Genomic DNA, 13,621 nt, shown 5'->3' on the forward strand with positions numbered 1-13,621 from the left:
TGATTTCAATTTTAGTTTTGTTAGCTGGTTTTCACCCACTGGCCTCCATAGAAAGCAAAGTATTGGTTTGAAAAGCATGGCCAAAAACTGTTCATCACTACTTCAGGTTTCAGAACAGAAACTTCCAGACTGTCCCACAAAAGAAGCTTCAAATCTTTCTGTATCTGTTGGATTTCTCTAGCCTGCCCATAATGAGGTACCAGGTGTGGAATGACATAAAGGAGAGAGGCTGTTAGTTGCCTATCCAAGTAATGATCAACAGGAGCAAGGTGGGGAGATTCCATACATTACTACACCAGAAATGTATCTATCTCAAAGACTCCCTGGGACATAAAAGAACTGATAAAAAGGAGTCGCTAGTACAATTCACAGTGCACCTTCCTGATTCGTTTTCCTATTTTGAGAGGTTTTTTCTTCATTACCCAGGAAGGAATTTACTTCCCTACTATGAAATACTATCAAAAAGAAGATCACCTTCTATGATGCTTGTCTCTTATAGATCAAGAAGGATGATTGGTGATTTCAGTAGCTGCAGTGTTCATATACATGGCTTTTTTTAATTAAGAACCCACAAACTGATCCAGGAGACTGCCTGGGAGCAAAGAAATTAAAATTAAGATAAGAAACAGATTGTGACATGGCTGGTGGGAGCTTCAGTAGTTATGTTCATCTTGTTTATGTTGTACAACTCCAACAAAACAAATGTAAAAATATCTTTTGTCTGGATTCAACAACATTCTCAGTGCATCCTTAACTGAGCACCTACTTAGGTCCCACTCATAACTTGTGTAAAACCTACACTAAGCTTGTTCTTTGCTTTTGGCTTTACACTGGCAGAAGGATTTGTCTCCTAAAAAGTTCATCCCTTTTCCAACCCTGTACTTTCCCCTTAAACCTTATATGACAGATCATGAAACCAAACATTTACAAGGAAGGCTCAGAAACCAAGTCAAGAGGAGTTCCTTCCATTTCTGAAGGCAGTTAGGAAATTGCTTCAATTCTAATCATCATTTAAAAAGACCAAATACCATTCACCTGTCTGTGATTCCTCACTGGCAAGTTTGTTCCTTGTTAAGAAGATCATCCTCATCATTATCATCCGAGTTGGAACATTATGCTTCTTTTAGAAGAAACACAATGATTCTTGTCCACAGCAGACATGTTTGTATGCTGGTCTAGTATTTGATTCATGGGGTCTCCAGAGAATGGCTGAAGCCTGAATCCTTCACTTCTTCCATCCATTCATTGGGTAACTTCAACTCCTACTTAGCAGAATGGGTAGAACCACAGTATATAGCATCAGATGAATAGTTGCTCAACCTTCAGACTGTCCACATTCTAGTCTAATCTCAAATCTTAACCTTGCAGTTTCAATGTGAGTCACAACAGTAATTTCTGTATGAAAATAACTATAAAAACAAAACAAAACAAAAAAACCAAACCACAAACAAAACACAACCAAAAAACCACACCACAAAAACAAAAGCCACCAACCAAACCCAAAAACAGATTGTGAAAGAGAAGACCCATAGGAAGAAAATTCCTTCTTGGTTTGAACCAGAATATTCAGGGTCAGTATCTACAGCCTTCAACCTTCTTCAAAGAAGGTACTGCTTCTCTGAGACACTATCTGGAGAGCATCCAACTGACAATGCGCAATAACAGGGACCACTATTCTGTACATTCCAGCTCACACTGCCTCAATGTATAGAAGTAGTTTCATTCACGGGAAGATGGGAAGGTGACATAAGGAAGATGCTTGTGTATTTCAAGCTACCTTCTGCACTGGGTGTTCTGACCTTTAGAGAAAGTTAATCATGCCATCTACTTTCACTCTTCATTTAATCTCCCCTTCCCATCTGTTCAGTTTCTCTCAGCTGGAAGCAAGATGAAGAACGAGTACCAGTCAGCTGTCTCAGTGGTCCGCAGCCCACACTTTGGGGCCATTTATTATAAGGCATTAACATCAATTGTCACCTCTATCATGACTGTTACCGCAGTCCATGCCAGATGAGTAGGCAAGAACTGATTTTCTAAATATCTGAAATGTGAAATAAGCAATAGACAGACAGACAGACAGATATGCAGTATCAGAAGGGACTGTTCTGATCCTTTGGACAGAACTCTGAAATATCATATGCCAGATACCTTAGCTCATTCGACAGGTTCAAACCTTCTGCTTGAGTCATAGCATCCCTTTTAGACAATCTCTTAATCAAGATTTCACTTGATAGGTGCTCCACCCCTATTGCTAAACAAGATGTTCCAAAATAGTTATTTATCTTCACTATTTAAAAAATGCAGACTCAGTGCCTTATTTCCATTTTAGATTTGTCAAATGTCTGCTTCCATCCCGAAGAAATCATCAAGCTCTTTTTTTTTTCCTGTATTAAACTAAACACATTATATTAGAAATTATTTTTAGACTATGGTCAGAAGACTGTATAACCTTATTTTTCACAAATTGTGACAACTTCTATCACTTTTTCAGACCTAGAATTATTCCTGTAGTTTTGAATAATTCTTAAAACCGATTTTTTGTAGAGAAATCACCAGAACTAAATGCAGGATTCCAATAAAGTTCTTTCCCGAGCCATAGTCAGAGGTAATATCACCTTGCTACTTCTGGAAAGTATTCCCCAGAGACTGTACTGAGTCTTCAGACTTTGAGTATTTCAGCATAATCCTGAGAGCTCATGTATTTGGCTATTACCATGACACCCATATTTTTCTTAGGAGAACTGATTTCCAGTGAATATTTTCCCTTTTTATGAGTGACCCACTTGCTTTTTCTTGTGGGTAATTAGTTTTGCAACTGGTTAGATTAAAGTGAACACTCTTTGAGTCCAGTCTATGCAGTGACAGGTCGGCATAACTGACTTCTGTCATTATTTACCACTTCACCGTTCTTGTATGATTGGAAATTTTTACTAGTAATTACTTTAGACGTCTTCCAGGTAACATTAGAGAAACTGAATAGCACAGAGCTTTCAGCCCGCTCCTGGAGGAGTCTACTAGAAACTCCTCAAGATTGTAAGTCACAATTTACAATGTTTCTGGTGGTCTATCGTCCCATTTTTAAGAAGTTTGATATGGGCTGCTTTCATTTTCTGTCAAGCACGGCTCTCTGAAATACTCTAGAAAAGTTTAGGCATACTTTATGAAAACTTACTTTATTAATCAAACTTGCAACTTCATGTAATCAGGTTATTTGATAGATAATATTTTCCATGAAACCATGATGATTGGTACTAATTGTACGCTTTTTAATTCATTGCCCTATCTTCTCCTATCAAAGTTTTCATAATTTTACTTTTACTTATGGATGAAAGATTAAGTTTACCAGGCCATCTAGTTTACATCCTTAAAAAATAATAATAGATTTAGTTATTTTTATCCCCTGGAACAATTTGAAGATTTTCTAATATTCCATAAATTTCTAATATTAACATTAATGCTTCAGCAAATTTCTGAGCCAATTCTTCAAATATTCTGAGGTTCCAATTATCTCATCCCACAGATGTGAAATACTTAATAGTCGCTGTTTAGCATAGTCGTCAGCTACTAGCTGTCCATACATTAAAAAAAATTAGTTGGTGGGTGGATGGATGGATGGATGGGATGGATAACAGGAGAGACAGATCTCACTTGGACATGATTAAACATCAGTGGAAGGTTAAATATTCCAAAAAGTCATCCAAACCTATTAGATGCTGGAAAACAGCTGAAGTGCTATGCCCTTGGTCTGCAGACGTACTCCTTTATTGAGTATTCCAGTACCCATAAATCACCTTACAATACAATACCTTCCAATGCACACATATATTATAGAGCTACTTACATACAGATGGTATCCTGAAATTCTTTACAACACTAAAAAATTGCAAGACAGCAGCTAGTACATCGTGTAAAGAACATAGCAAGGTAAAGACCTTGCAAGGCAATTAAAGGAAAACCTCCATTCTCTGATAAGACTAATAAACATGGAGAAAGAGAAACCGGGCAGTCTCAGGAATGAAATGTACTTAAATAGCAGGGAAGTGCTCAGGGGTAGGTGGCCAGGTCCCAGTGGGGTAAGAAAAAAGGGAGCTCATCCCCAGCAGAGAAGACTCCTGTAATTTGAACACCCTATCATTGCCTTCCCAGCAGAAAATGACTCTCTGATGTTCCTAGATCTCACCCTTCACTGGTTAGTAACAAAAGTAAGGAATCTTGTGCTAAGAGAACATTTACATTAATAACCAATTATGTTAATAATTAATTCCTTAATTACTAACTCAAATGCCTGGGGGAAGGCAAGAAGCAGGACCTCTGGTCTAACCAATCGCCAGTGCTTTCTGCAGCTTCCTACGCCTTAGTAGTCTGACTATGAGGCCCCCTCTGACATCCTGGGTAGCAGCACTTTGGATGCAAGGGAAGCAAGGGGCATGGACTTCTCCTGCACTAGTACCCAGCCCATGTGCATGCTGTTTCTTCTTTTTCGCCACATGGGAATTTGCCTTCAACAGGCTGAGGCAGATCCTTGCTCTTCTGTTATTCTCATTTCCCTCTAATAAGATGAACATGGGTCAAATTACAAGAGGGAAAACTTCGGAAGAATGAGATTCTCTCCTTAACTAGTGACTTTCACACTGGAGGAACAAGAAGTGCCAGGAAAGATTCCTTGTGGCAACCAGAAAAACACACTGATAGCCAGAACCAGAAAAATGTATCTCTGGCCTAAAAAAGCTAATAAGCACCAATGTCTATTTGTTTCTGTTGAGGTCTCTTGCAAAGTGCATCCCTGAGATGGTAGTTTTGTGCAGCAAGCATCTGGAACATAGATCAGATAACGCTTCTTAGTTTTAAGAGAAGTTAAGTATTTGTTTCTTTGAGGTTACTCTTTTTCTTTCCATCACCTGAGAACAGCCTGATTACACAAATGGACCTGCTGTAGGACCATCTGCCCCCAGTTCAGAGTCTAGATCAAAAGCTTGCATCTGGACCTGTCATTCACTGCAGTCTTGACTTCTGATTTAGGGGATGCTCAGTGTAGCTACCAAGCATGGGGCTCCATCCAAAGGAAGGCTTCTACTGGAGAGGCAATATGATATTCCAACCCAGTAGCAGATCATCAAAGGGCTATTCTACACATCAACCGCCAATTCTCCTTGCAGCGTGCAAAGAGGAACAGAAAACTCAGAAAGGCCAGTTAGGGATCCATGGGAACATAATGATGTGCTCATTCAGGACTCCACTTGGTGTACAAACTAATTCATGGCCATGCAGAGACACTACTCACTGTGAATAAAAAGTGTACAGTTGCAAAACAGTTTTCAAATGCACTCTGAGATAGATTGCTAATTCCCTTCTTTATCATGTCAGCTAATTAAAACAGAAAAACAGCCCTTGAGTAATATCAGTTACATAAAGCCATTGGTGATCATGCTGGCATCATGAAAAGGGCATGAAGCTCCTTCAGTGTGCCCCACTACCAAGACTTTCTGTGGAAGAAACAGGGAGAAACCAAAGCACCCTCCAAGATGCTACCTAGTTTCTACCTGCTAGTCATTTACACAGTCATGAAGGAAAAGGGCAGGCCAAGAGAAGTCATGGACTCCAGCGTCACAACCTTCCTGGAAGATGCTATGCAGTATCAGGAAGATTAGATGCCCTGAGCTGCAGTCCTAGCAGATTTCTTCATTCTTTGCTGCTTTGATATATCATTTACTAGAAGAGCCTTTTTACATAATCCCTTGGGCAAAAATAAAAATAAAATTAAAAAAAAAACCAAACCACAACAAAAAACAACATCCCCTCTATAAAATAGATTTATCACAGAATCCTGTCCTCCTACCAACCATCTTCAGACCAGAACATATATTTCTCTGATTATTAATTAACTGATGCACAGAAACAGCTTCAAGCTTTTTAACCTCTCCCTTTCTCTTTTGTCCTTCAAGAATGTAGATGACAATGCAGGGGTAGTGTTCAAAACACAGACAGCTTCTTGGACAACTGTAGTACTATCGTCGTGCTTTGAGCCCTATAGTCATGGGCTCAAACATTAAAGGCATTCAGAAAGAACTGTTTGAGCCATTTTCCCAGTATATAAATTCTCTTCCTAGTCATGCATGTTTAAATATGGCATAGCACCTTTAACAGTACTGACACTGACGTGGAGAAACAAAGATGGTTCACTGCCAATAGCGCACATAACAACAACAACAACGTCATATGATCTACCAGGACATATTTGACCTAAAAAGGCAAAGGAGTATGATATTGTTAGCACAGCTTGTCTGTCTGTCTATCTGCCTATCCTTTATCACTATGATATCTCAGCCCTCAGGATAACACATAGCTTTTCTTCCTTTTGGAGTCCGTCCAAAAACCTTCAACAATATGAAATACAACTCCACATAAATAACAGAAAGGGGGACAGCTGAATGCACCAACAACTTCTGAGCGCATCAAGTCCCCTGAAACTATAATGCAAAATGAAGCTAGAGGAATTAGCTGCTATGTCCCTAGGACGTGCTCACAAGAAAAATGCACTAACTATTGGCATTTTCCCTCCTCATTCTCTCTCCCCAGCCCTTGCACCCTAGATCCCACCCTCAGCAGCCTGCCAGTGGAGATTTTTATATTACAGCAGTGGCTATCAGGATAAGGAAGGAGGAAAATCAAAATAATAAGCCAAACCTGGTCCAAACCTGTGGGCAACTAATACCAATAGCACCAGAGTATACAACTCCCGGCTTCATTTTCTGGTCTAAACAAAACATAGTGAGCAAAAAAAAAAATAGTACCATTTGTTAAAATGCTATATTATTTACAGCTTTCCACAGAATGGGGAAAAGGTCTTAGAATTCCATCTCTAAAGCAAAGTGATGATAAAAACTAGTGTAGCTTTGTGAGCTTATCTAAAGGCAAGGTTCCTGCAGAGGCAGAAATATGTCAGCATCCCGGCACCAGGGCTTATCGCCCAACTAAAGGTCTAGTCTTGGCAGAAGTAGATAAATAGTAGACTTCCATCATACTTGGCAGCATTTCTGGTAGGGTTTACATGCTTTAGAAGTTTGATTCAGCAACCAGCACCATTTTGAGGAGTGTCTCACCCAGGCACTAGCCAGGTAACATCTTACCTTGAGATATCAGTCCCACCTACAGATCCAGGTAAATCTCACAACAGAAGTACCTTGACTTAAGCTAGATGCCTGCCTTCATTCCTGTCAGTGCTGGTCCCTGCTAAACAGCCAGTGGGACTTGGCTGATTTAGGCACAGCTAAGAGTGTCCTGAAAAAGGAGATCATATCCATTGACTGTATTTGTTAGACCTCCACTGATTATTTTGGATCCCAAGGTGATTTGCTCCCAAGTGGATGCCTGTGTAGACGCACTCTAGATGTGCACGTTTAGTCAGTAGGAGGTACACTGCAACAGAACCACTTACAAGAGTAGAAATCAAAGTTTTCAGGCCAGCTAGATTCTGTAAAGACATCATATAAACAATTACCCAGCTGCAGCCAACTCAGCTTTGATATTTGGTAGCTGTGTATATATTAGTAAAGCAAACATACCTGGCACTTTACCCTAGCACTGGGGCCAGCTGGCAGAGAATAGCCCACACCCAAACTATTAAATTATCTTACCTTCCAGAATATAATGGCCACATCCAAGGTAACTATTGAAAACAGCCTCTGTTCTGTGCTAATACTCAGGTTCTGTCTAGGAATTGTTTGGTTAGGCATAAGCCAAAACTATATCAAGGACGTTTCTAAAAATTCAGTGGTACAGATGACTGGGCTCCAGCTTGTCTGAACTTCCCTGGCACAGTTTTAGTTTACTGTTTTAGATGTAGCTGATGGGTCTTACACAGGATTATTAGCAAGCCAGAGGTGATTTTAAAAATTGCCTTTTACTACATCCTATATTCAAAGATGTGAGGTAGCTAGACAGCAAATTTCAAGTTGATGCTCAAGTAAAGCATTTCCAAGGGAGCTTTCAGAAGTATTTAAAGACTGAATCAACTCAGGTGAAATCATGAGGTGTTTAGTTTGTTCCTTTGCTGATATCAGATCATAGGACCTTGTTGATTGATAGGTGATTCAACTAGTCAAATTTAAACTGGGGACATTACCAGGTGCTTACTGGCTAATAAGTGATCACAAAAGCAGATCCATTGCCAATGAACCCCAGTTCATTACCATAATTCTCCAGTTTTCTGTCTAGAGATTGATCACTGTCGTGAGGCTGGAGCAGCACCTTTGCGCACATGTTCAGAGCTGCAGTGTTGGTACATCTTCATCCAGGCGGCTGGCAGGAAAACTGCATGGAGAGCCTGTTACTTGGAGCCTTGGCTTCAAGAAGGGAAGATGAAGAGGGATGCCTGTTTATTCCATGGACCTCCCTCTTAAATCCCTATCTGCCATACTCAGTAAACCTGTTATCTTACTTTGAGGCTAAGACATAGGTTTAATGATCTCTTATAAACTTTTGCTATTAGCCTAAGGCAGCTCTAATTCAAGAATGAGGAGCTGACCTTGCATGCAGGTGCATGCGTGCCTTTTTTAAATGCAAGCCACCCTATGTCATGTGTGAGACTTACTTTCAAGGAGGAACCAGACCAGGGAGGAGGTGCTGCTGAATGCAATCACAGTACAGCCCAAGGCTGTAAGCCATGCCTGGTGCTGCTGTCAGGAGCAGGTGTATACCTGGCAGCAAATGCTCAGCATTAGCTTTTTGAGGGGCTTTCAAACTGTCTCTTCATTTCAGCCTGTCTGTTGAGAGACACTAGGTTCCTAGGGTTGAGTTGTGCTGCCAGAGCTTCACAGGGATGGGAAAACAGATGGCTTTGTCTGGAGTGCAGGCTAGTCTAGACTAGTCTTACCCAGGGTTTGTGCTCTGAAGTGTTGTTGGCACAACGGGACATTTCTGGCAAAGGTAGCAGAGGCAATTCTTATACAATGTGATGGCCCCCTGCCTCACTAATATCTCAGACCCATGGTCACTCCAACTGAAGTTGTATACAATCTGGGCAAATGAGGCCCTTTCCTGGACCTAACATATAAAACAAAAAGAAGGAAAAAAAAACCACCACAAACTTCACACCAAAACCCATCTCCAAAGATGAATGCATTAGATGCATTGCATCCTGTGTGGTTCTGACCTACCTTGGCTATTTTGATCCCCAGAGAGCAAGTCTTCCATTGAGACAAAGAATGTAATTTCAGGTGGCCTGTAGATACAATATTCAGTCACTATAAGTGTTTCTACTGCTGGATGTGCTCCATGGCTGATTGGATGATTTGCTGGCAAGGTATGAAACTACTTATGAAAACAATGTTAGGGAAGCACTAGTGTTAATCTTTCTCAACTGCAGAGTCAACATAAAGTCTGCAGAAATTGCCAGTTAATAAAGCTTCTCATATTGCTTAAGTGGCCAACAATCAAACTATTCATGCCAATGAATACCATAATGAAGAACTTATTAAATTCACATTTTACTTATATTGCCATAATAAGGAAGTAGCAGTAGGTATATCAGATTCCCTTCATTGTGAACATTGGAAGAGAAAGGACAGGTTATGCTGGCGAGTGAAGGAGGGTCCAGAGATTTACTGCAGGTGTGGTGGAGAGAAAAAGAGCAAGACAGAGTGCCTTGAGACCATGCATCACATCTGCTGACACCCAGCTCAAAGGTGACCCAAATCTTGTGTGTGCTGGTACTGTGGCACCAACATTTGGATCCCCATGCTTCACACAATCTTGTGTCCAAACTGGCACTCAGACCAGGCACTGCATCCAGGGACACTGTTCTGTAACAACCCCTCCTACCCTCCATCCACCATTGGCAACCATCCTCTCCTCACTCTCCTGCCCACCTACCCACTCTCCTACCTGCTCACTCACTCCTTCCCGCTGCCCTCTCCCTGTGTTCATTCTCAGTGGTCGGTGCATGTACGTGCCTTGGCCCCCTTCAGCTCATTAAGCCCCCTGCCTTGCCTCATGTTTTGACAGGTTTTGTGAGTTTTGACAATCCTGCCAGTGCCCAAGCTGCTATCCAGGCTATGAATGGCTTCCAGATTGGCATGAAGAGGCTGAAGGTGCAGCTCAAGAGGCCAAAGGATGCTAATCGTCCCTACTAAGGAGTTATGGGAACCACTGGATACAAAGCACTAGCACAGGTAACTGCATGGGGAAGGGGGTGTCAGCTATGGTTGTAGCCTCTCTTTGTGTTGTAGACCCTCAAAAAGATTCAGCTCTGCGGCTCTCTAGCTTCTGCCTTTTTCACTTAGGCCTCTGGCTAGAGCCACCCTGCACAGATATGCACCCACACATAAACCAGGAACCATTTGTGTGTGCGTCTCTTTAGAAAAAGAGGTGGAAGGATGCTTAACGAGGGATGAGCCAAGTCCCCCACCCCAGGGGCATCCTGCATCTCTAAGAAGTCTTCCTGGTCCCTAGAGGAGAGCCAGCAGCTGTCCTGATTCCCCTTGCTCAGCCAAAGAGAACGTTTCTGGTGGCTGAAGAAAATCTGCAATTAAGAGATGGGACTGGGCTGCAGGTTAATCCCAGGTGACTGGACTGGGACAGTGTTTGTCTCAATAGCTTTGTGTTGCAAATGTTTCAAAGCATTCTTCATTCTTCATGCGGTATGGTCTGTATCCAATTTCATCCCAGCATAATAACTCTATGTAAATATGTCTCCCTGACAACTAAATAACCCCTAATTTCTTTCTTTCCAAGCCCAGGAAGTTAATAGAAGGATCCATGCTCACTTCTTGCTCAGTTAGCGTTAGATCCTGTGTGTAGATAAAATCCAACCAAAGCCAAGGAAACTTTGCCTGAGTGAGGACCTAGACAAATGTGAACAAGGGTCTCGTTGTTAGACTCATGTACTTTGTGTTGTTGGAAAGGAGCCAGCTTGGTGCTCCAAGGGAACTTCAATACATGTAACAGTGTCAAAAACATCAGAAGCAGCAGCTTGTATTGTTGGAACCCCAGCCTATCACCAATAACAGAAATGGAGATGTTTCCAAAAACTGAAGTATTTTCTACCACTGGCTGGCTTTCCCATTAGATAACACAAATATAAAACCGTATGTATTTGTTACAGATGCAGAGGTGTCCCTGTTGTTAAAACTGTTTCACACCGGAGACTTCCCAATAAACCCAGCACCTAGGGTGGCCCTAAGCTGCAACAAGCAGTTGCACTCCTGAATTAGAGACAGAGAGGTGGGTTAGGTGACCTTTCTAGGCCATTATAGCTGTAATGTTTAAGATCCAGTGATTTCAATTCAGGCTTTTTCTAACCATCTAAGGTATAGGCAGGAAATCCCTACCTTCAACCTTCCCAAAGAACTACAAAGTGTTCTAATTTTTCATTGGTATCTCTAATACCTTTGAAAAATGTATTGTTCTGGTCTTCAGAGCAGTATCTTTTCTACCTGGAATTAAGGACTGGGATCAAAAGGTCTTAGAAAGAGGTGCTGCACTGAAGACAACATGAAGCAGATTAAGAAATCTTTCAAGTAAACCTATTAGGTGCATGTGCAAGATACAGCCTCCATAGTTTAGACCCTCCTTTATATGTGACTATATGAAGATAATTGTCGATGCATTTTCCCTCTTCAAATACCTCTTTTCTTTTCCTTGCTTATGACAAGGCCTCTTGGAAGCTTGAAACCAAAATATGTTTCCATATCCAAACGCTTTTTGCTTCATCACACTGGCTTTTTACTGCAGGTTTTTGTGGGGGGGAGTGGGAGATGCATGCATGCAATATTTTTAAGCAGGAACTGCCTTTGTTGGGGAGATTTTCAGTAATATCTGCAAAGGGATCGAGGAACACAGGTGTCTCCCTAGTCTGGCACTAAGCAATAGCTTTATATCATAGCATAGCTGTGATCACTGAGGATATGCTTCTTTCTTACGGACATGTAAGAAAGTGCAGGGCTGTAGACACTTGTGTTGTTAAAGAATCACTGCATAAGCCTACAGTGTTTTCATTATCATGAATCATTATGAAGTGCTCTGCCTCTACCCTTTCACTGTCAGGCTGATGTTGAGGTCTCAGCTTGTTTCCTACAAAAAGATTACTCAGTCAGTAGGACTGTTTTGTTGTTTGGGTTTTTGGGGTTTTTTTTCCTCAATGAATTATATAAAAAGGAATCAGTTGGTAAGATGGCAACAAAATTCTATATCTCTCTCTCAGAGCATTTTTTTTCTTTACTTTGCTTCTGAAAAGCAAGAGAACAGTCTTGAATTGTTGCCTCTAAATAGGAAGTCCTTTTGCCTTCCTGGCTTTTACTTCGATTTTAATGATCAGCTGTCCAGCAAAATCATTTCAGTTGTTACTACCAGCTCACTTCCATCCTCTGTTTATAGGAGCCTTTATCAGAGGTACAGACAGTCTTTATCAAAATGAAGCAAATACAGCTCAGAGGCCCTTGCTCTCTTGCAGACTCCCATCTTGGTGAGCTCACTGCAGAAGCTGAAGAGGACCTGTCTTTTAGCAGGAGAGGATTATTCAGGGAAAAAAAGAAAAAAAAAAAAAAGAAAAAAAAAAAAAGTTGTGTCTGTGTCTTTTTGCACCTAACAAAAAGAACTGACAAAGTACATGTGGCCCCAGGAGGACACTGAAGGAGTATGTCCCAGGGAAGAATCTGACTTAGCACAAGGAGTACCATGCTAGCTTAGTCTGGTGAGGAGACTTGGTGACAGCAAGGATACACAGAAGCTCATCAGGGCTTAGATCCAGCTCTTTCTTCAGCTCATCTGCCTTCCAATGCTTAGAAAAATCCATACTAGCACCCTAGAAGCAGATAGCAGGTTTTTAGTCATGACGGCCACAAGTCAGCTTCCCACCAGGGCTGTGCAGTAGGAGTTAGTACAGGGCTAAGCCCTCAGTAATAAGCCTTCGAGACTGGTCAGTTGTTGTTGGCTCAGTGTGGTGTTATTGTACCCCCATGTCTGGTTTGATGTGCAGTTTCCAGTCAGCCTCCAAAATACCACTGGGAATCTCTGACTTTCCCACTCAGTAGACAACATCATTGCTGCAACTAGAAGTTTCCTTAAAACACTAGGGTGCAAACAAGCTAGACACATGGGTATGGCACAGATAGCTATTGCAAAGCTGAAGAGCAGGCAGATCATGTTGACTGTCGGAAACTTAGTAACTCCTGTGTGGTTTTTATCTGGGTTTGCTTTGGTTGCAATTCTTCAGGTTCCTTATTCCAATATGAAGCATGCTCATAACCGTATTGACATCAGGGCAATTACTCATGTGCTTCAAGACAATGCTCAAGAAACCTTTTAACTGGAATTTTGTTAAGGAAAAGATTTGTTTTATTGAACTTCTTTCCAAAAACAAGAAGTTGCCAACAAAAAACAAACAAGTAGCACCCAGTTTGATGTAGTCCACTAGTCTGTTTTTTCCTAACCAAGAAAGAAAGATCTTCACTCAGTTTTAATTCTGGCTGCACAGGGCAGGGTTTAACTTCTAAATCTCTTTTTTTGGGACACAAGAAATCTAGGCCACAGTGATTTTAAGTCCTTTGTTTTCCTTGCAAGTGCTCTAAAGTTGCTGTCAAACACTGAAAGGGTCTCTGTGATATGACAGATAAGCCCACAAGCT

General features: G+C 41.2%; 1 protein-coding gene across 9 annotated transcripts in view; it reads left to right on the forward strand.

Moving 5' to 3' along the window:
* CELF4 (CUGBP Elav-like family member 4) overlaps positions 1-13,621 on the forward strand; it is a 723,613-nt gene that overhangs the window by 687,166 nt on the left and 22,826 nt on the right. For all 9 annotated transcript variants that reach the window (XM_005436852.3, XM_027801973.2, XM_014278066.3 and 6 more), the window contains exon 12: positions 10,003-10,169. In XM_005436852.3, coding sequence (XP_005436909.2) covers positions 10,003-10,130 — 128 coding nt within the window. In that variant the 3' untranslated portion in view covers positions 10,131-10,169. The remainder of the gene's footprint in view (positions 1-10,002; positions 10,170-13,621) is intronic.

Source organism: Falco cherrug, chromosome Z (assembly GCF_023634085.1).
Source record: "Falco cherrug isolate bFalChe1 chromosome Z, bFalChe1.pri, whole genome shotgun sequence".
Classification (NCBI taxonomy): domain Eukaryota; kingdom Metazoa; phylum Chordata; class Aves; order Falconiformes; family Falconidae; genus Falco; species Falco cherrug.